The sequence below is a fragment of the Poecile atricapillus genome, chromosome 3, assembly GCF_030490865.1.
Source record: "Poecile atricapillus isolate bPoeAtr1 chromosome 3, bPoeAtr1.hap1, whole genome shotgun sequence".
Classification (NCBI taxonomy): Eukaryota; Metazoa; Chordata; class Aves; order Passeriformes; family Paridae; genus Poecile; species Poecile atricapillus.
The window spans coordinates 54,746,747-54,770,382 of NC_081251.1; the positions used below are offsets into that span (position 1 = coordinate 54,746,747).

Genomic DNA, 23,636 nt, shown 5'->3' on the forward strand with positions numbered 1-23,636 from the left:
AACCTGTCTCGCTGCTGCTCACACAGGAGGCATGGGATGACACCTTTCCTCCTGGCACCCATGGATATCCAGGGATGGTGCATGTGCTTCACACAAGGTGGGGAAGAACAGGAGGCTATGCAAAAATGAGTGCAAACCCTGCAGTCTTTGAAGAACAGGCAGTTCGAGAAAGGTGTCTACACCTCACAGAAGCATTGGAGACCTTTTCCCCTCCATCCCCCAAGGGTTTTTGAGAACAAAAACATCCTTACATGCTCCACAATATCCAGGCAGTGGTAAGAGGGACCATCACCTGCTTCCCCACTCCCTCCTCTCCCCACTCCCTGCTGCTCTGCCTGCACAGGGTTGCACACAGCATTAATCTGTCAGCTTTCAGGGTGAAAAAACTCCTGCATACATGTTTCCCAAGTCATCAGTCAAAACAACGGTGGCCTGCCAAATCACCCCAAATAAGCAACTAATACAGCATTGTCTTTTTAATTATAAAAGATTCTTACCAGCTTACCTGAATGCATTTTGGACTTCCCACTTGTGCCCTAATTTAATTATGAGGAATTAAGAGCCAGTATTTTCAATGAGCACTGAGAAGTCTCCTGCTCCTTTGCATATACCCAGCAACTGTTATGTTACAGATTTAGCAAAGGTGTATTGCAATTGCAGAAAAGTTCTAAATTTCTAGCCAGTTATTTATTTTTCCAGCAGGCGTTCGTTTTGCAGGACTTTAACTTATCAATGTCTCTTGTCATACACAATACTACAAGCTCTCTACAAAGATGTAAAGTGTGAAATCACAAAATAATTATCACTTAGTGTCATTTGGGTACGTTTTATGCACAAATATAAGAATTTGAATGAGAAAAGAAGTCAGAAAAAACAACATTTAATTACAAAAGAACATTAAAACATTTAAATTTTAAAAAAACCCAAACAATGGCACTAAACCAAAAACAAAGTTATTTAAGAGATCGTAACCACCACAGGTTGGTTGCAATTTTAGACTGAAACTGTTAGGAACAGCTGTTCCTATCATCTGCACTTTGCTCCTGATTAAAATAACACCTAGAGTTCCAGTAACGAGTAATCTTTTACAGAACTATAATGTATTATGGAAACACACGTCATTTTTGTATTACATGTCAAAAAAAACCTTGTTTTTATTACTTTAGGTTCATAAACATTCACCTAAGCATTGTACTGTTTTGTTACTCTAATCCTTACATTTGAAGAACAGGGGGTTTGTTCTATAGACGAAAGTAATTTGTCTTAGAGAATTTGCCCATAGTGGCACAGTGCTATTTTACCATGTGGGAATACCCAACAAGATGGAGCACCAAGGGCAGTACAGTCACATTAGAACAATTTCCTCTTTTACTCATCCTGCTTTTCAGAACCAACCAATGCAGTGCTTCCTCTTCATATGAAGACAGCCTTTGACTTTAGGAAACAATAAATGCACATGGCCCCAAAATTGTTCATATGCTGTGGATAACTAATCAGCAGATGTGCAATTTTTCTATGACCTTTCAGAGTTTTATCTTACTGCTTGTATATGTAAAAGGGAGAGTTCCAGTGGTTACTTTGTCAACACAGGGCCCATGTCCAAAGCTCAGCAGAAAGGTCCTTTATTCCTATAATCAGGTTTGATCATGTAAAAGAAATCAAATTCAGTCCTTGATTGTATGGAGAATACTCCCTATGAGGTCAATATAAGTATCTGTGTGCTTTGAAAGAAAGTATTTCATTCAAAGGATACAATTTCACAGTAGTTACTTCAGGTAGTCAGAAGGAAGAAGTAAGCACTTGAGCACAGCTGAGCTAGTTTACAAACAAATCGTGAAATAGTACACAAGCTAGTGAGCCCAAAGTGTTGCTGTGAGACTGGGGCTCTGGAGCTCCAGGCCACTGTTCTTTGTGTTGCAACAAGTCTCCTCATTCTAAACCATTATCAGTGAATTCCACAGGGAGCTTTCAGTCCTCTCTTGAAAAGGGATGGATTTGCAATAGTTCTCTGTTGGACCACTAATTTTTGAAGTGGTTTAGACAGCATCTATCAGCATCAGGGAAATCAGAAGTTGATTTCTAGCCTTGTCCAGTATAGACCAGATACATCAGCTGATGGTAGGTAATACCCACAGTAGACCCTTACACTGTTTTTGAGTGAAAGGTTTAGTGGTTTGCTACCTATGAAATTTAGACTAGCTTCTTTCCACAGTTATTTTATTTTTCCTTAAAGTTTTTATTATGCTAGTAATAAAAAAGTTTTGGCAGTTCACAAAACTCAGTCTAACAGATGCCCAAAAAACCTGAAATCAGTGTATTATAACGTGGCTCCATTACACTGTTGAAAAACCGAAAAGGTTTTTTCTAGTGCATGACAATATGCCAGTAAAGACAGTGGCAAGAGTAGTGAGCTTTAAAAAGACTCACCTTGTCACGTGATCCTTTCTTTTATTGTTCCTTTTCTTTGTAATAATCTCAAGAGCACAATCAACTCGAGTAAAAATAAAATTACTTAAAAGATCTAGCAAAAAAGCTGCATAGAAAGCATTTTCACAGTTGTTTTTAAATAGTTTTCATCAAACTTTAAATTAGGACTTCCAAAGACAAAATCCATTGCATTGCAGTTTTTTCCTGTGAAATTCACACTATTTGGGAAATTCATATGACTGGGCTAGGTATTTTTAATACTGTACCATTAAGAAGTGCTGATCAGGATTTGGTTCTCTATTGTACTAGCATTGAAAAGACCTATATGAACACAAAATGCTACACAAACAGATTGTAGATCTCTAATATAAAGCGTTTAAACACCTGTTTGAAAAATAAATTCTTCTTAAACAAGACCTACCAGATGGGAGGTAGCTTGGTGCCATTAAAATATTTAAGGTAATTATATATAAAATATGTAAAGTTCTCATGCTCATTTCAAACATGAGTGGGAAAACTGTGCTATCTTCCAAAACTTTGCTGCAAGTAAAACTGAAAGTTTACTGGTCGTAACTGTTGGGTCACCACAGCTTTATCTTTTTCTTTCTTTTTCTTTTTTTTTTTTTAAAAACTAGATGAAGTTCTATTAATATACATAATGGTTGAATGTTGAAAGGACACATTATCCCTTTGAAACATTCAGCCGTGCAACATAAGTCCACAGGTTGGAGGTTTTGCCATTAGCTGTGATCTTAGCTCTGCTTAGGTTTTATAACCCACTCAGCATTTGGGTTGAGCTGGTAAAGGTCCTTCATGTAGGTATCATCATCAAGGCAGCGTTCTCCTAGAAACAGAAAAGACATGTGGTTACACCAGAACCAAAGGAGAAAGGAAACAACTTCCAAAGTTTCTGTTACTGTTTTACTCCATGTACATTTTCTAAGTCTCTGTGGTGTTTAACAAAGGACAATGCACATAAAATTTGGAGGTGCTCTTACCCTTCCCATCTGCCTTGAGGAGGAAGAAGGGGCTGTTTTACCTTTGTGACACATTCTAGGTCAGATTCTTCACACAGACCATGCAGATGGGAACTCCCCTCTCCAACTAAAAATGGAGCAATGTCCTGATCCTCTCATGATTATATCCTAAACTACATTCACATTCACACAGAAGCCCATTAAAATTTGAGGTTATTTCCCCCCTTTTTAAATGCTAAATTTGTGCAAGGTTTCTCCTTGCTAAGAAGGTGTTACTCCCTATCCTCCTCCTCTTAATTCAGCTGTTCTGCATAGCACTTATAATAGCTGCTGTCCTAGGAAGGGAAAGTAGTACACTGTTCTTGGTGCACTATAGGCAATTAATTTATATCTAGTAGCTATGATGAAAATAGCATATGCTGATCCATCAAGATCTGCACATTCTTCCTGTTCCCCTACAGGCAAAGCATTATCTCATGCATTTGCAGCTTTACATCACAGCTCCTCTTCTGCTCTGCTATGCAATTGCTTGGGGTGGATGGCTCGTGCCAGACAGACATTTCCAGTACTTGCCTGACATGGGAGGCAAACAGAGGTGGAAGGTTGCAGTTGAGTTTGTATGCCAGCTCTTTGGATACCCTGCACAGAGCAGGCAAGAAGGCAAGACTCCCTACTCAACCAGGCACAGTCTCCTGCTCTCTCTAAGATTTTAATCCCAACCTCTGTGACCAGTGCTGCCCATGTTGCTGAATTAGCTCTTCTCCTCTGCACAGTGCAGCATGTTCAGGCAGTGAGAGCATGGGGACAGCACTTTGCCATGTCCCTATCCAGACAGTCCCAAGCACAAAGCAGTGGCAGAAGTCTCATGCAGTGCCCTGAAGTCCTACAGTTACTGACTGCTAAAGAAATGCCTGCAGATTTCAGCAGCTGCATCTCCGCAGGGACAAGATCACACCATAGCGCTTGTTACAGCTATGAGTGTAAGTGTAAGGACATGAGTGTGTCATGAGCCCCTCGAGTCTTGCTTTGGGCTCCCTCTACATGAGTCAGGCACCTCAGGAAGAGAGACAGATGGCAAAGGTCAGGACTGCAGGTTTACTTAAACCTGTATGGCAGGTTAAGGGCAGGGAGTTTCTCTTGCCTGAACTGAGAGTACTAGTAAGGATTAGTAAGGACTGATTAAAGTTGAAATTCTCTTGAAGGAAACCATTCAGATAGAGAACATCTAAGCTTTCTAAAGCATGTCACAACAAAACAAAACAAAACTGCACCTTCTCTAAGAGAAATACAATTTCTGTCACGGTTAAAGTAACAGTAAGTTGTTCCAGTTTCATTGGAATTCTGTTACAAAACCTTTTTTCCTGTAAATACTGCCCCTCTGTAGAATAAACAAGATATTCTTCTCCTTTAAAAAAGTCTTATATCTGGGACTGCAACCTGCTTTAATGGGCATAGGAAATGTACATAGATACTGGATTTGGAAGAGAACATGTAATACATTCATCTGGCACCCAACTATGTTGGTAAGTTATCTACCAGACTTAGTAAAAACACTAATACATACCTGTTGCAGGAAACATAGGTAAGTGCTATTTTTCATTAAGTCTTTACATGCAAAAAACATGCAAAAAAATTTTATAATAGTGATTAGAATAAAAGATAAATGCTAGAAGTAGCAATTTACATACGAAATTTAAATTGGCAAAGGAAAGAAGTACTGCATGTATTTTTATATCGCCAAATACGTTTAACAGGTCACAGTTAACGAAAAAGGTAAATGTAAATCCAATCTACTACTGCTTTCTAGTTCTCCTTTTGTTTTCCTGAGTATATGAAAAATACTGTGATTAGAAACTGATTTCTAATGCAAAAGTACTCTTGCATTTTCTTGCATAGAAGAAAATTTTAGAACTGTGTTCAGAATTATCCTTGGCATTAACTTTGCTGATCTGCTATTTACTTTAATCAAAAGGGTCTGAAATAAGTAGAGCAGGAAAGACTAATTTATCACATGGTCATCTTTCCGGCTGAGCATTTCCTTCCCCCCAAAAGAACCTGCAAGTGACACTCAAATGCAGAACATGAAGGACTGTAAGTTCACTTATTGTGCCTCAATACAATAAGATGAACTTCAAGCATCTTTGTATCCAACCTCTCTGTGCTTATTCACTGTACATACATATCAGGAACATCTATTACAGCTGCCAACTTCCTCTGGGATAGATAATAAGATAATACTGATATAATGATAACACAAACATCTCTGCTGCCTTCTCCACAAGGTTAACTGGCTGCCTTAGTGTCAGGGAGAATGAGGGACATGAATAAAAATGCAACCACAGTGAAGCCCATGGACAATGTGCCAAGGAATCTTATTCTAGGAAAAGTTGTTCAGAAGCCATTCTTACCAATATTTCCTCCTATTTCATAAAGAAAAACCTCTTCTTTCTTGAGTGTTTGGACATTTCCACTGTGGGGAACAGAACACAATGAATGAGGATATTCCAAAGGTGCTTGTGGATCAGCCACCTAGACATGTCTGGGAGAGGTTATGCTAATTAAGATCAGCACTGCAGCCATCACAAACCCTTTGTGTGCATGCTTACTGACAAAAACAGTGAACAAGAATACCCCTGCATGCTACTGCAAATGAACAGTCCTGCAAGTGAGCAATGCACTAGAAAAAGTAAAATAAGATAAATATGAAGAAACTGCAGCTTTTAGGAAAGAATTTCATTGTTATTAGCAAGTAGCTTGATATTTACCCTCTGATTTTTTCTTTTACTGCTACTGCACAAATAAGTATTTCCCTCAAATATGCCATGTTTCAGAAAAAGCCTTATGGTTGGGAGGGAGGAACCACATTTCTGCTGGTCTTAATTTTTCTGCAACTAAAAGAAGTAAAAGACAGTGGAAGAATAAAGTCCCTGTATTATAAAGGGATTCTATTATTCTCACTGCTAAATTGTAATAATATATACTAAAGCCCAGCTGTTGCAGCGGCCTCAGGGAGGCAAAGAGTTAACATTGTTCCACCCCAAACCCCTTGTGAAGGGCGGCCCAGGAGTTCTGATTGGGTTTGAGTCCCTGGGGGGTTCTCCCTTGCTGTGTTTCTAATGGTCCCTGACCCTGAACTCCACCCTCAAAGGTGTAAACCCTCGGGGGTTCTGTCCCTCAAAAACCCCTGCTGTGCCTCTGTTCGGGGCTCTCTGTTCTGGACCTGAGTTTGTTCTCATGCTGAATAAATGGTTTCATGAACGGGAGCCCGTCTCGTTGGTGTTTCATGCTGGTCCCCAGAACCCTGCTGCTTCCCTGGACAAGATCCTGAGGTTGCAGGCTGCAACAAATGGTGAGAGAATGCGTGGCATCCAGCGAAGCACCAGGAGAACAGCAGGACCCGGCTCCATGGACACCTCGTAAGTCCCCGGCTGATGGCTTGAGAGCCGGCGAGACCCCCGCCTTGGAAAGGAGGACTCGAGAGTACCTGGCAGGGAGACTGGGTTGAGAGTGCCTAGGGCATGGGGGAAGAAAAGGGATTACGGAGGTGTGGGAGCCGAGACCAGACGCTGGGACAAGCACCTAACATCACCCAACGAGACGTATTATGGACGATATCAACATTATGGACGATTCTATTAACACTATGGACGATTATGGACGATATCAACATTATGGACGATTATATCAACATTATGGACGATTATGGACGGTATGGATCTTCCGGTGGACTGTTTCTGTCTTCTGTGAAGTTCCTTTTTTTTTTTTTTTTTTTGGTGTATACCTTCCTGTACCTTCCCCTTTCCTCTGTTCCTAAGGGCAGGACAAAGGGTGAAAAAAGCTAAGATGGCTCGGGGTTGCTGCCGTCTGCCCGCCGTTCCGTGTCCTCCTTCACCCCCTGTCTCTCCATATTCCCCGTTCCCTGTCCAGGAAAGCCTGTCCCGGCCTCCCCCCCCATCCCAAGATGGCGCTGGCCACGCGGTCTGGGATCCCTGGTTTCCCGCCTTGCTCCTTCTTTTCCGGTCCCAAACCTTCCCTTCCCGAACCTCCCAGTAACCCCTGCTTGGCCCCATCCCTTTGTTCGGTGCTCCACCCCTGGGGGCTGTGCTTTTCCATCGTGGGCAACACCTCCTCTGGGGAAATCGAAACTGTAACCCAGCTCCGAAAGCCAGTGTTTCACCCAGATCATCTAAAGAGGCGACGCCCACATGGGAGCCGGAGCCGAAGCTGGAGATCGAAGAATTCTGCCCCTCGTGAGAGGAGATCTAAGAGCTGCACCCTTCCTAACAAAGAATCCTAAACTGGAAGAGACTGAACAAAAAAAAATATTATGTTTGTATTAAGTACCATCACCGTTTAATTTGCCCGGCGTGGTCCAAGGTTTAAGTGTTTCTTTTTAATTTTGTTTTTTTTCTGTTTGCCTAATGTGTTTTGTGATTGAGCTATTGGTGTCCCACAAAGCAAAGTGGGTGCTCTGTGGAAGAGGTGAGATTTTAAGGTGTATGTTTGGAAACATTTTAAGCTCCTAATTAAAATTTGGAAAAAAAAAAATAAAAAAAAATAAAAAAGGAGCAGATGTTGCAGCGGCCTCAGGGAGGCAAAGAGTTAACATTGTTCCACCCCAAACCCCTTGTGAAGGGCGGCCCAGGAGTTCTGATTGGGTTTGAGTCCCTGGGGGGTTCTCCCTTGCTGTGTTTCTAATGGTCCCTGACCCTGAACTCCACCCTCAAAGGTGTAAACCCTCGGGGGTTCTGTCCCTCAAAAACCCCTGCTGTGCCTCTGTTCGGGGCTCTCTGTTCTGGACCTGAGTTTGTTCTCATGCTGAATAAATGGTTTCATGAACGGGAGCCCGTCTCGTTGGTGTTTCATGCTGGTCCCCAGAACCCTGCTGCTTCCCTGGACAAGATCCTGAGGTTGCAGGCTGCAACACCCAGCTAGAAAATAACTCTCTTACAATGGTGTAAAACTCTAAAAACCGCATTTAGGAAAAAGCAGCTTCTTAATCTCAACTAGTGTACCATACTATTGCTTTAGCTGAATAGTTAGATATGATGAACATGTGTGTTAATTTTTTTTTTCAAAAGATAGATTAAAATTTCTCCCTTTCTAAATGGATCTGAATGACTAAAATGTAGCTTTTGTTTTAAATAATTTTATGTGCATGGCATTTGCACATCATTATACTCCAATACCTATTATGCTGTTATATATAAATGTATTATTTAAAAAATAATTTTCTTTCTTCTTTCCTCACTCCTCTGTTTCTTGGAGTTCCCTTCTGACTTGTCCCAGAAAATTACAAAACTATTCCTGACCCATCAGATTAAATAGCAATTAATTTTATACTAATAGCACTCATGTATTCCGGAAGGCTTCCTGAGCTTTAACAACATTTAAAAGGACTAATTCCTCAAGTGTGTATTTTGATGGCTAAATTCAGCCAAAAAGTTCATGAACTGACCTAGACTTTGAGTATTTTACAACTTTTTTCTTGATGTAATAAATGAAGAGACACTTTTCCCGACATGATAACAAAACAAAGACATGTTTATACCTTTTCTGGCTGAGAAACCTGGCTACTATATCACCAGCTTTCAGTTCTTCTGTCAGCTGTATTGCCATGGAAACTTTGGAAAGATGAGGCGCTTGCACCCGTATCACTCCCTGAGGAACATCAGTCTGCAAAGCAATAAGAGTGTTGGAACAAAGCTGCTAGCAGCTGGCTTTGATGAGCTTCTCAAAATACAGTATGGAATAAGTAAGGAAGTACAGTGCTCTGCACTTCACTATCTCCCAGACTTCACTACAAACATACGGTAACTACGCAGCAGTTCAGTAAATTACATCTGACCTTCCAAGCTCTTTTTAACAAAGGGGAGAACTTCAGAACAAAGGAGCAGTAGTATTTAATTATTTTTCAAAGATGTTAAGAGTAACAATAACAATTATGCTACATTAAGAACACACTTTGGCATGATAAGAGGCATGTGACACTGATACGGAAAATTCTTGCTGCAGGCATGAAAACCAGGCAATGCCCCTGCACCGACCCTCTGCTAAAACTTCTGGAAGAAACCTGTCCAGTTTTATTTAATCTGAACTTCCTGCCAAAAAAAATAAACAAAACAAACCCCAAAGTACTCATGGATCAGTCTACTTTAAAGGATGCTTCTTTCCTTTTTGTAAATGTCATTTTTTAAAAAAACGTATTTGCTACTGCAGATTTTTCTCTCTATTTCTTATTATCCACAATATATTCAGCTAGCCAACCTGCCCTATATAATAGTCTGACTATAAAACAGACTTGCATTTTATTTCAACTCACAAGTCCTTGATGATGAATATTAATCATATTAGCTATATATCTAGCATATAGCTAGAGAAGGAGGACAAAGGAGAGCTTCTTTGTTCAACTTGCAGGTACATGACATTTGAAGTTACAAAAGGCATAATTTATTTGTGAATAAGGTCCTAATCTCTGTTCCTTTAAATTTTTCTATCCCTATTACATTATCACTTACCTAAATATACTCATTTTGATAGGAAAAGAAAGTAAGAGTCTCTGTACTCAAGGTTGATTTTGACAGTTCATTCTCTCCTTTCCCATCCCACACCTCTCAATTTACCCAACTGCAAGGCTGAACATTTCTTCTTCCATAATCAATGAATAAATCCGGGCACCTGTAAATCTAGAATAGCTTCTCTGAAACCATCAGAGTTAAACGAGTATAGAACAAACGTGAGCAGCACAAACATGAGCAGAATCAGAAGAACAGCTTCCTGAGAAAGCTGTAGGCTCATTACTATTCAAATGATGAGTTATGATAAGGAATTTTAACCAAACAATCATTTTGCATCCTGTCTTACTATTTATTTATTTAAAATTACTATACCTCATAACTGTTTCTGTCTAAAGCAGTAAATCATCCTATTGAGAATTTGCTTTGTAGTCATTGTGGAATCAAAGATTCATAAGATTGCAAGAGATCTCTATGAGATTTCCCCTAGATTTATCTCTAAATCTGTCAAATCTGTTCTTTAAGGCCTCCACCTATGGAAACAGTGTCTGTAGCCATCTGCTAGGTAGTAAATTCCTAAATGTTTTTGCCTCTTTCCAAACTTTTGGGATCCTGGCAAAAAGAAATTAAATTTTTATGAATGAAATTATTATTTATAGATGTCCCTAACTGGTCTTCCATCAAATTCAAACTGGTAAATTTAAACTAGCTTTCATTTTTGTATACAGTTCTTTATCATTTTGTCTCAGTTGATTTTAGTGGAGTTACTCCAACTTTCAGCTGGATAACTTTTTTTTGCTACACAGCAGGCATATAATAAATTATTTAAAAAGCAGTCTGCTTTGAATATATGAGAGAAAGAACAAGAAACGTCCACAGAGCTCTAACATTATGGTCACAGATCAAACAGAATAATTACTTTGTTTATTCAGAGAGAATCATTATTAGCTCAGCTAATTAATGCATTTTGCCACTTTCACCACCTACATTTCCAGGAGAAATCATGCTCAGCTGCACAATATGTTCATGCTGCCAAATTACAGAGAGAACAGAACCTGAGCATCCCCTAGCCCATACACTGTGCAAGTTGGTGGGAAAGAAAATGTGGCCTAAAACCTCTAAGAGCTGTATGACAGAAGGACCTATTCTCTGCACAGCACAGTTCAAAATACTCAAGTGAGGGGCTCTGTATCACAACATATCAAGCAATGAACCTATGAGAGGATTGACAACACACTGAAGAGTGGGTCACCTATGCTACTCAGTTTGCAAGTTTCCTCCCCTGCCTCACAGGCCCTTTCAGGTCAGATTTAAAACACTGCAACCCCTGGCTGAATTAGGTACTTGCATTATTAAAAATACTGGAGACGGTATGTCCTTACTTGATGGAAAATCCATTGGCCTACAACATTTAGTCTGTAGCAGGCACAGCAGTCACCTGTGAGGTACTAATCTTCAAACCCTTCCTTTTCAGGGGGACTTGGAATCCATATATCACAAAGAAGAGCAGCTGCCTGGCTATAGGATCTGGGGTGGGTCTCTGCCAGTTTTTTCTAATCCACTTTTCATGACCCACTTAAATATTTTTCACTCTAGGTGCAGAGAGAAATGTGACTATGCAATATTTTCACTAATGAAGGAATATTACACATACTTATTAAAGATGCAAATTAGACCAAGCAGTTATGGGGCATGAACCTCATGAAGAACAAAATTGATTTTTGAAAGGTTCTTGCTACATGGAAGCAAGAAAGCTTTTTGAAGGCAAAGGCTGAAAGAAATACAAACCAGTTGTTCTCTTTGGGCTGCAAAATATTGCACTTAGTTTGGGACCAAAAACTAGAAAACTATACGGAGAGAAATTATTTAGCAGGTAACAATTTTTTTTAGTAAATAATCTGGCACTGCAGTGAGTGACATTCAGCAGGAGTCAGAACAGTTACTCTGTGTAAATTCAAACAGATCATACAAACAGAAGGGTCGTGGGATACAATGGTTTTTATAACCTGCAGTAGCTCAGCCCAGTGTGTTGTGTGTGCTGCTCACATGATAGCTCCCTTTTTTGGAACAACTGCACTATACACAGGAATACAATGACAGAGGGTATGAATGTGGCTAAAGGCAGTAGGTAAATTTCCAGTCCTGAGGGCATCTTTCTTTGCCTGTCTGCAGCATTATTCAGCCCAACACCAACATAAAGACTTAATCCCCAACACTGACTTGGTGCCATAGGTATGCATAACGTTAGCAATTAATCCTCACAAGCCCTCTAATAGTAACCACTCTCAACACTGTAGAGAGATCTCACCTGCAGTTTGCAGTAAATGTTTTTTAACCTGTCTCAAAAGGGGAAGTGTGATTGACAGAGAGGCCTCATCAGAGCTAAGATGAAATTTTATCCAAAAGAGCTGCTATTAAGACTGAAGATACTGAGTTATTTCTGGAGAATATGGAAGTGACTCAGGTTCTGTCCATCTATGCTCAATCATGTAGGGTGCTACAGCAAGTGTTAGAAAATAGAAACTTTCCCTCAGCTTTTATTCAGCAGCACACAAGGTAATTGGGTATTGAAAGTTTCAAACAGGTTTTGCTAAAGTGGGAAATTCACCACAAGTCTGGGTGCCTCACTTACCACCTGGAAGTGACATAGAGTTCAAGAACTGCACAGGAAAAGTCACCACGTTTTTAAATTAAAGCAGTATAAATTGAAAACTGGGGAGAAGGAAAACCCAAACAAATAAATTTTCCTTAAAGAATGAGACATTTTTTTACTTGAAAAATGTGTAAAATTGTCATTCACAATGAAGCCTTATCAATTTGTGAATATGATTTTAAGAGTATTATGTTCTCAAGCACACAAAATTACTGAATGCTTGCAGGAAGCATGAAGGATTTGTAAAAAATTGTACCATTTAATTTTGATGAAAATCTCCACAGAATTCTAGGGCTTGAAGAAAATGATTGAATAGTAACTTTACACTTGAGTAAGAATATTACACAAGGCTTCAGTTCTATCTCCCCAGTGGATTAGAAAAGCATAATTTACTCTAAAAGACCTCACCCCTAACCCCCCAGTGGATTAAAAAGACACTTTGCACTGAATTATAAAAAAAATCTAATATCTGAACTTGAAACAGCATTTATTTTTTTCAGTGTATTTGCTGTTATTTCAGTGTTGGACACAGGATGGCAGCATTAAGTATCATCACATCAACTCCAGTGAATTGAATCCAAAGAATTATTTTCTTATTAGACCAAGAAAATCAAATTCCAGTATTTAATTAGCTTTCTTTTAAAATTATATGTAAGTCATTCTGTGTAAAGAGTCCTTTATACAGACAGATGCAAAAGTAAGGCAAAGTGATGCCAGGGAATTAATTAATTTTGGACATTAAGATGTGTGTCAAATACTGCATTCAAAATGAGGTAGGAACGCTGAAATTTAAGTCTCCAGCAGATTCTGGATATATAGTATATTCATTTACCACATTCTATTTTCTTTGGCTTAAAAGCTTTCAAAATGCATTTATAAGAACATGACAACCCTTTTTTTGGTAACAGTCTGACATACACACACTTGGTAAGAAAACCAGACTGCTCAGAGCACTGCATTTCTACCAGCAACCACAAGATGACTCTACCTCACCAGAATATTTACTGCGACTCCAGCCCACAAGGGGGGACTTTCATACCACCCAAATATGAGATTCTCACACCACCCAAATCTGGTATGTTTTCATTATGGTATCAGAATACTTGTATTTGGAATTGCCTGTTCGTGTATTTAAGCTAACTTTGGAATAATGTACTTCAAATGCTTTATAATTAAGCATTTACAATACTATATTGTATAGGTTAAAAAGTTTCCAAAAAATCATAATTCTAAAAATTACCAACAATTCCAACATGCACAAGATGTATTTTTAAATTTTTGATGTCAGCGGGAACAGTTCAGCTAAAATCTTTCTGAACTACAGGAAAAATTAACACTATAATTCCCAGGATTTTTGTATTTGTGAAGACTGTTATGCTGAAATTTATGCCTTGACATCACTGATGGGTATGGCAGAAGCCAATTACCTAAAGGAGAGATATTGAACTGTGGGTTATATGCATTGGGGTAAGCTGGCAGTAGCCACTTGGACAATAGCTGTGTAAGAAGCAGTTCATCAGTTTTTCACCTTTGTTTCATCCTTTGGGGTTTCTTGGGATGGGCAGGTTGTCCATGCTCTAGGTAAAGACTGGGATAAAGGGTTCAGTAGTTTTGGAACTGCTGTAGATGGAAAAAGAATTAAATGCCAGATTTGTTTCCAAACACTTTTAAATATCGAGTAGGGAAATCTAGATATTTAGTTTTTAGGAAAACACATGGTCTGCTGTGATTTCCACTGGGAAACAACACATCTAAATGCGGGCTCAGTAATACTGAGTCTTGTCACAACACTTGCTCTCTCTACAGATACAGACCTAATGTCTATTTATTTCAGGTGCCCAAACTGAAATAACATGTGGGATATCATTTTTCAGTTCAGAAATATTCTGAAAAATATGTGAAAACAAACAAAAAGCCAGTACAATCCTCTAAATGTGTCATGTCACAAACTGTCAAAGCTACACCAACTTGCTATCTACTGAAATAAATTCTCAATTAAAAAAATGTATAAAACCCCTCTGCTATATCCACTTTTTCACTAAAAATTATGATCCTATTAATAAAGAGTTCCAGATGTACGTTTCCTTACATCATTAGAAGTCTTCTCCTGTTTCTCATGCTTTTCCCGGTCATATGCCATCTTTTTCAGAAGTTTCTTCATAGCTTTGTCCTTTTTCTCCTTCTTCTGGCTTTCAGTGTTTTGTTTTCTCACTTGATTAACAATAAACTTTGGAATCTAGATAAATACAGGGTAAGCATGAATAAATACATAATTTTCTTACCAAAACTTTGTAAATGGCCAGATTATCAAATTATCAAAAATAGTGTTTCTTTCCAGTAATAACTAAAGATTCAAATAATGTAAAACCATTTTAAAACCATTCCATTTGTGATAAAATATTCCACTCTGTGACTTCTCAGGGGAAGAGAGGTGAAATCATACAGTGCATTTACTTTCGTCAGCCAAAAACATTTATTAGACATTTACTGTGTAAAATGGTGATAATTACTTTTTCTCACATGCATCAAAGGTCAAAATTGTTTCAAGTTGCTGATGGACAACACACCTCCAACTTGTTCAGTTTGTCTGAGCTAGACCTTTGCTTAGACCATGAGACAACTTCATGCTTTATCAAAACATGTTTCATATAATATTAAGTTTGGCCCAAAAGGGCAATGAGTTCAAACACTGTTTCCTGCTAATATCTCTGAGCCAAAAAGAATTCCCCACAGAAACGTATATTGATAGACCAAATACATACGTCCCCCAAGGACTTATTTTTGAGTTCACTTGTAGTACGTACAATATTAAAACTCTGACCACCAGAGCTTAACATCAGAGGTAATATTTTTGTTTTGCTCCCTCAAGAGTTACCTATGAGCAAGAACCCAGCTGGATCGGTTTGATCCTTTTTTCAATCATGGACGTAATTTCACATGACTTCTCTATTTAGATACCCTGTTGTGAAATTTATCATTCTCTGCCCCCCATCCCCACCCCCTCAAAAACACACTTACTGTCCAGAGAAGTTTTTGGTACTGAATCATAAAGCGCATGACATTTGCTGTCCCGGCTGCCATAGCAAACTCGCTTGGTTCAATAGTCTTTGAGCCAAACCCATGAAACGTGAAAAGGTTTGGGGCCATCACCATCGCAACATTCTTTAACGTCATCTTATTTTTGTCTCGGTGATCAATTACCCTTTGGAGGAATTCAAGCAGTACCTGAAATAAGAGCAGAACTTTCAGCTAAATTCTGCATGTGAAAAGTGAAGCATGTGAGGAGCTGAAAATGAACATATGAGTGAAACATGATGTTGCATATTTTTTTGAAAAAGCTCTTAATTCCTAATAAAACCACATTAAAAGCAATCACTAATAGAAGTGTGATTATATTTATTCACAGAACGGTAATGCAAGTTTTGTTTCCTTCAAGTAATGAAGTAAAAAAAATTCTTGGTTTTGTGAGTAACATTTTCAAAAGCATTCATGTGACTTTGAGGCCCTGCACAGTAAGATTTGTTTCAAAACCTTTGTTATGTAGGTGCATAAGCAGCATCCCACAGATGCTTGTGAAGACATTACTGTTGGCATTTGTTAAACTGAAAGTGAACACAATAGTGCAGGCTGTCATGGTTATGGAAACATGGAGTGGCTAATTCTTTAAGGTAAGCAATTCACAAGTAAAGCACTGCATTGTGAATGACAGACAGCCAGTCAGAAACTGGCAATTTTCAATTAATTCGGTTCCAGGTATTTGTAGCTCGACTCAGGAGCCTTCTAGACTGCCTCCACACAATAAACAAACTCAAAAAGAAAGTCTTTGAACAATAAGACCTACTAGCACTTTTTGCCTGTAATAGATGATGTTCTGCATCCTACACAATTCCTGCATTCATTCTTGATTGTAACAGCTTTAACAGGAAGCATATTCTGAAAAAACATTCATAGCTTTGCTACAAAAGGACAAGCACAAATTGGAAGAATCCATGTACAATGTTACAAATAGTAACAGGAAGATTTCTGGTTTCTGGTAGATTTCTTGTTTCTGTAGATTTCTGGTTTATTGAGAGTACAAAAAACAGCACAGAGAAAAGTGAGGAATAAAAACGAAGAGCTAAACCCACTTCGTAAAAGGAAACTCACATTTATTGTATTCTAACACTGTTTATTTTTTGCACTGGAAATAATGACTGATTAAAAAAAAAAAAAGGGAGCAAAAACTTCTAAGAGAAAAGGTTGCTCACTGGGAGATTACTATTGCAATCCTGGAAAAATGTCAAGACACATTCTTAAAAGTCATTTGGGAGGAATTAGGGCCCTAAGTTGTTTGGTTTTTTTCCTCCCAAAGTTATGTGAAATATGGGGGAATAAAAAGAATCACTAGTTTCAGCATTAACTTTGAACTGAAAAAAAAGAAGAATGTTAAAAAGACAACAGCATTCATTACAGTGGATTCACAGAAACAGACAAAATATTTATGCAGAAAAATAGTATTAAAAATTCTAACCTTCAGGGTGTCTCTGTTTGCTTCAGGTAGAAGGATAACCAAAAGATTCAAAGCTTGCAGTTGCTGTTTCCTCGTTGGGAGATCTGCCAATAAAGCACACAGACCTCAGTATTTTGAAATTATTATTTATACTCCTCAAAAAGCATGGTTTCTAAGCTGAAACTTCTTGCAAAATGCTGAATGCATACACATGACTAATTATCGTAGTATGACAAAGGACTGGCAGATCCTGGTTTTCTGATACTCATTTCCAAATGTTCTCTTAGGATTCAGTTAGTGTGTGACTCAGCCGTCTTTTGGCAATGTTTTCTAGATGCCTTGTGATTCCTTCTTTATTTTGCAAAGCTACGAGAAGGAATAGCTGATGGTTCTTCCCTTTCTGAGCCTCTGCCCCAACACATCAAAGGGTATACTCAACACTGCTTTCACAGTTTCTCCGGTTGCCTTCACAGTTGCGCGATCTCCCGAGTCACCCCCACAGAATGAATACCACGTGTAACTGAGTAAGGCAGGTCTCCAGTGACATAACCAACACCGCTACAATGGCAAACCAGCGGGGATAAAACCAGAAGCAGAGAAGCTTAACACACATCCACAGCAGAGAGTGCTGCACCAAATGAGGCAAGCTGTAATTAAAGAAAAGTAAAGTTGCTTCTGCCTTTTACCAATTGCTCAGTGGTGCATCATTCACCCAAGCAGCACAATGAATGCTCCTCCATCACCTAGAAGAGCTCCTATGGTCTGGCAGTGCAGAAAGCCCCAACTCTCTTACATTTGTCACTTGTGATAAACTTCCTCCTGTCATGCTTTAAAGGACATGCTCTGGCTAGTCTTCTCAGGAGATTCCTAATGAATCAAGCCCTATATAAAACAAGTGAAAAAGGAGGTACCTGCACAAGATAGTTTTATCACACTCTTTCAAAATTCAACAGGGCTGTTCTCATGCATCCGGCTGGGATTCCAACTGAATTGCTATTTCAAATACATTTCATCCAAATCAACTTATGAGACACCACCAAACAAAAATAAAAGTATATTGATAAAATTTTAAAAAACCCATCCTGCTGACTACTTTTTACCATACTAAAAATTAATGATCCAAATAAATGAGTGGCAAATTGTATAGGCATTTAAAAAATCAAGTAGTGACAGCAATGTATCTACCTGCTTTAGAAAGACACACATTAAAAATAAGGCTTAAATTCAGTTTCAAAACACCCTATGTCACAATGCTCAAAAAGCAATGAGAATCAATTTTTCCTAGGAAAGTAAGCAAAAATACAATTGCAAAACAATTAAAATTCATTACTTAAATGAAGAGGTTTTTTCTGCTCACCTAAGTAACAACTGAATTTTAGTTCCTTACATTACATAGATTAGGAAATTAAATTGTTCAAATTATATTCTTTAAATATTTAATTCTAACCACACTACTTAGTCACAATATCACAAAAAACACTGATTGCTGTCACAAAGATAGTCCTTTTTCTCTACCATCTAATCTTATTGCATGTAACCAATAAGACAAACAATTTAAACAATAGGAGTCTATGCAGTGCTAAGTCTGTTTTGAAGCAAATCCTTTGGTTCAATATAGAAAGTGGTTTGGATCCTGTCACCTGAGTATTTCTGGGTAAGTAAAACCACATAAGCCTTCAGACAGCTCAGGAGCACAAGCAGAAACCCTCCTGGCTACAATCACTATCCAGTAAATGGAACAACCTTTTGGAGCTCTTTGCTGCCAGCACCATCTCAAGCATTCTGGCCAGTTTTAACTCGACACTCAGTATTGCAAAACCAACAACACTGTGTAGCAGGCCAAAGCTCCAGCTCCCTACTCCAACCAACCTGACAGCACTGAAAGGCAGCTCAGACCTGGGAGACTTGACACAGCTCGCCCTTTTTGAGAATATTTGTCAGTCTGCCTTTCTATGTGAATTCTCTGACCCTGAGTTTAGCTCAGTTGGTTGAAACATAGTGCTAATAATGCCGAGGCTGATGGTTTGATCCCCATATGGACCATTCAAAAAGCTAGACTTGATAATCCTTGTGGATTCCTTCCAACCCAAAATATTCTGTTATTCTATGAAAGCCCCTATTAAAAATGAGTCATTGCTCTGCCCTCAGAAAAGGGAAATAGAACTTGCAGCCCCGTGCTGACTGGGGAGTTAATGTATGTGGGTTCTCACTCTGGATTCATTATCACCAAACCACTCTCTTCCCGTCACAGCTGGTATGTTTGCTGTCTTGGTGACCAGTTGGCAAAGAGGACATTTGCACGAGAACTTGCTGATCTCAAGGGACCATGGATGATCAGTGCAGTTCTGACTATTCTGCTCTAATGTCTCCTCTTATAAATGGATAAAAGACCCTAAACAGTATAAATTATCATTTGTTTTACTTCCCAAAGAACTACTTATCTTTGTTCTGGTTTTCCTTTGAGGCAAATACTATTTATAAACTGATACTGTCATATACATTTTCTGTGTAATCCTTGTGTACCTCCTGACTACTATCAGAAACATTAGTAAGTGAAAATGTGCTTTCATTGTATGTGTAAGCTATTAAAATAGCTGTTACATGAAAGACATTATTCGCACATTAGCAAAATTATGCCTATCTTTTCTCAGGAGAACTCATATTGTTGTTATTCAATTTGTTTCTCAGCAAAGGGGCACTTCTCTGCATGGATATCAATTCTTCCAGCAGAGACAGAAAGGACACTACTCACTCTGCACATCTTGGAAAGCTTTGAGATATTCTACAGTGAGGAGCGGCTGAGGCAGTTCGCGGATGAAGAGTTTTAAAAGACTTGCTGCATCATGTTGCTTTACGTTTTCCCAGTTGAAAGTCCCTTCATAAAATTTTGCTTCCAGTTCTTGGCAAAGACCCTGAAATGCAACGGATACAGAGAGCACCAGTTTTTTATTTGGTTGCTGGAAGTCACGTGTTATACACACAGCAACACTTTCCACACTTTGAAAGGGGGGGAAGGATATCTGAAATATCACTTAACTCCAATTGCTGCTGGTCTTTTTCTACAAAGCAGGTAAATGTGGGATCAGAAGTACTGCAAGTAAACGCACATTAATAGGCAGCAGTCAAATCTCATCGGCCTGAGTCAGGGCCATATGGAATAAATATACAAGAAACAGATATCATACTCAAGCACATAAGGGTCATGACTTCCCCTCCACACAAATATTAAGACTTGTCTGATATACAGAGCAATTCTGAAACTGCTACCCAAGGGTGTTGCTGTAATGCATCCATGGCCATTTTCATTAAAAATTGAGGCAATTATGTGTGTTGACACACAACTTCTTATCAAAATACACACTAAGGTGAGGCTGGTTCTCTTTTTAAAACACGGGGAATGATTTGTGTAACTGAATAGCTGAACATCTTGCCTTCTACAGGGAATTCCACATTGCTGGGTGGATACAGCTTTGCCTAGCACAGGGTGTCAAACTTCATGTGGAAGTGGACTGCCCCACACATCACGAGGTTATGCAGCAGAGTAAAATAAAGAGCTCTAAAAGTCTCAGTGGAAGGTCATAACTCTGGGGCTGGGAAAGGATGGGATACTGTTGGCAGCAGACATTACCATATCCCTGCCCTGGTGCCATGGCAGTGCTACTACTGGGCTTTCACAGATGCACAAATTGAAACACACTGCAAAGACCAAGTCCTTCTTAGTCTATTGTGAAGTATCAGCCCTGATCTCACACCCACTTCATTTATTTCCTAGTCTGGCAGAGTGAGAAGCAAATTCAGCACAGGGCCAGTGGCCCTGAGGCACCTCTCACAGGTCCCTTCCTTCTTCTATTTCCTTCTTCAGTTATTCTGGACAGAAAAGGAGAACAAAGACACTGGCTTGTTTTGTAAAATATTTTCTGTGGAAAAATATGGCCATCATTATTTATCTGGACAAGAAGGGCACATTGAACAGATACTAGATACATATTTAAGATATCCTTCTCATTAAATTTAACTTTGTCCAAATGGAAAATAGATCTATTTACAAAGAAAATGTGGACACTCAGTTTGATTATAAAAGTGGGATATTCTCAGCTGTCCTCCAAGGAGATCTTCTTTGTCCACTGACTGTATTTATTGGACATTCAAAGGTGCAACAGTCATAATTCAGATGTCTAAAGTCAAGTGGGTATGATTTCCTGATCATCAAAAACAGCAAGCTTCAGAAACAGAGATGAAAATTCTCCTCCAGACTCATCACCTTCTCCATCCACATTCAGACCAAATCACTGCAGTAAACGCAGTATTAAACATATAGATACAATTATTATGTATCTATTATGTACATAATTGTATTATAGATACAATTATGAGAGGCAAAGGCAGAAATTTCAACTATGTGTCCTAGTGCTCCAATGCCTACATTTTAAAGTAACTGTATTTGACCATGGGCTATATCCAATGCATTTTTAACAATAACCCTAAAACCTATAGAAATAATAGCAAAGTATTTTTCTGTGTCTTTCTATAAAACTATATAATGAGGAATTTTTTTTTGTTTGTTTGTTTAAGAAAATTAAGGGAAAACTTCAATCCTTTAGTGTGATAAATTCCTTCGTTTTTAAAACATTTTCTATTGGAGTAAGTAAAAGAACTTAACATATTCACTAACAATTTTATTGCTTAATTTAAAGAAGTAGTTTCTGCAAATAGAGAGGTTAAAAATAAATGAAAGCCAAATAGTGAGTGATCCACTGTCTGGGAAATTGTATTAAGCTAATAAAATAAAAGAACAAACAAATAAAGAAAATCACTAAGAAATTACTCCTGTTTGCAGAACTGATGTGAAACAGAGAATAAAGAATGGATGAAAACTGAAAAAAAAAAAAAAATTAGTATCTTAGTTACTGGTAAATAAACAAACCCAATTTTCATAATATTCCCTTCTTTTAGTTGTTTCTAATGAACCAGCAGCTGGACCAAGTCCTATACAACAGAGGCTGGCAGACGTCTTTGGACAGCTGAATCCACTTAAATGGTTCTTTCCGTTTAGAGTTTAAGGCCAGTTCAGACCGTCTTTTTAACACATTGAGTCTTGGCATGAATCACACTGTATTTAGCTCCCTGCATTAAGGCAAATACTGGGGAAGAGTCTGCATGTAATTGGCACTCACTCTGCAAAGTGTTGGTGTGCACAGACGCGCCTAACAAGATTGCGCTCGGCGAGCCGAGCAGTTACATTGCTGTTCATAAAAATAAATGTGAGAGGTTCTTCAGTGCATGCTGCCTGCCTTACCCTGTAACACAGGTTAAGTCTAGCTATTAAAAAAGGCTCACAATGACAGAGAAAAGCTTCCTCCTGGGGTAGAAAGACCGTGTATGAACTGTTCAGATGATTGAACTGGTTCAGGGAAAAAGCAAAAGGCTAGAAAGCTCATGCCAAGAATTAATGAGACTTTGGCACAACTGAACTTGAAACATAGCTTTGACTCTCCTTCGAACTTGGACTCCAATCTTTCCCCAAAACTACACTAAGTGAAAGCATCATTTCCCTGGCTAGTATAATTTAGTTTTCTTTGTAAAGTGATTTTACTTTCTATTTTTGAAGATTTTCATAACAACGGGATGCTAAAATATGTTTGTATGACAAAATAAATTCAGCAACCACACATACATTTTGGGGGATACTAATAACCTGTGCAATGTTTTACCTTTACTCTTGTCGCAACTCCTGGTATTCTAAGAAGTCCCTCTGTTTCCAGAGTTGTCTCTTCTATCTGGGCAATCAGCTGTCAAACACAAACCAAACTGGCATAAACAAAGATGCCAAATAAAAATTACTGGCAGACAGTTCTGATATATTGAAGCCTTTATGCTTGTATCTCTCTCTCTCTGTGCATATGCAGTTGTGCACACAGATTTGTAACAAGCAGAGGTTGAAACACAGTTTGCAAATGGATTACAGTTGTTATAGAAGAAAACTTTAATGTAGTTCTTGCTCTTTTTTATGAATACTATTAAAGAGGAGTTTGTTTATTTTATTTTAAAAAAATGATGTTTTTTACCTCCTTCAAGCCCCCTCTGAAGACTGAAGAATTCTTTGCAAAAATTACTCTGGCCTCAAAATTATACACCAGTTACTACCCTTGTTAAAATGTCTCCAAATCCAAATAATTAAGGTAACATTCTCATGAATACTCTAGGACTTTTTAAGAGAACTAAGAACTTCTAGGCTTTAAAGAAGCCTCTGATTTGCAAATTCTGACATTCTCCTAACAGATTCAAAAGTTTGCAACCCTTCACAGGGGTTGCAGAATTTGCAGAAATTCCATACAAATACTTAAAACCCATATAATAATTTTTTCCTCTAAATAATATGCCTAGAAATATTCACTGAAGGATGGATTTAAGAGTATTTAAAACAAATCTGTAAACATCAAAAGCTGATGACATAATTTTAGCACAAATAGTTCCCACAATGTTTAACTAGGGCAGTGCCTTTGTTACATGCCTTCCTGCACCAGTGCTTGAGTGATAAAAATTATGCAACAGAGCTGTGCTTTTTCCAGTTACAA

The 23,636-nt window shown here is 38.5% G+C and overlaps 1 protein-coding gene across 6 annotated transcripts in view; it reads right to left on the reverse strand.

Moving 5' to 3' along the window:
* Window positions 1-591: 591 nt before the first annotated feature.
* The window catches only part of ARHGAP18 (Rho GTPase activating protein 18), a 99,562-nt gene continuing 76,517 nt past the window's right edge, over window positions 592-23,636 (reverse strand). For 3 of the 6 annotated variants that reach the window (XM_058836473.1, XM_058836477.1, XM_058836476.1), the window contains exons 8-15: window positions 22,773-22,850; window positions 19,814-19,973; window positions 17,083-17,165; window positions 15,591-15,797; window positions 14,662-14,808; window positions 8,956-9,080; window positions 5,813-5,874; window positions 597-3,271 (exon numbers count right to left, since the gene is read on the reverse strand). In XM_058836473.1, coding sequence (XP_058692456.1) covers window positions 3,180-3,271; window positions 5,813-5,874; window positions 8,956-9,080; window positions 14,662-14,808; window positions 15,591-15,797; window positions 17,083-17,165; window positions 19,814-19,973; window positions 22,773-22,850 — 954 coding nt within the window. In that variant the 3' untranslated portion in view covers window positions 597-3,179. Of the gene's footprint in view, window positions 3,272-5,812; window positions 5,875-8,955; window positions 9,081-14,661; window positions 14,809-15,590; window positions 15,798-17,082; window positions 17,166-19,813; window positions 19,974-22,772; window positions 22,851-23,636 lie in introns of all 6 variants that reach the window. The other 3 variants (XM_058836474.1, XM_058836475.1, XM_058836478.1) reach the window with 2 other exon arrangements.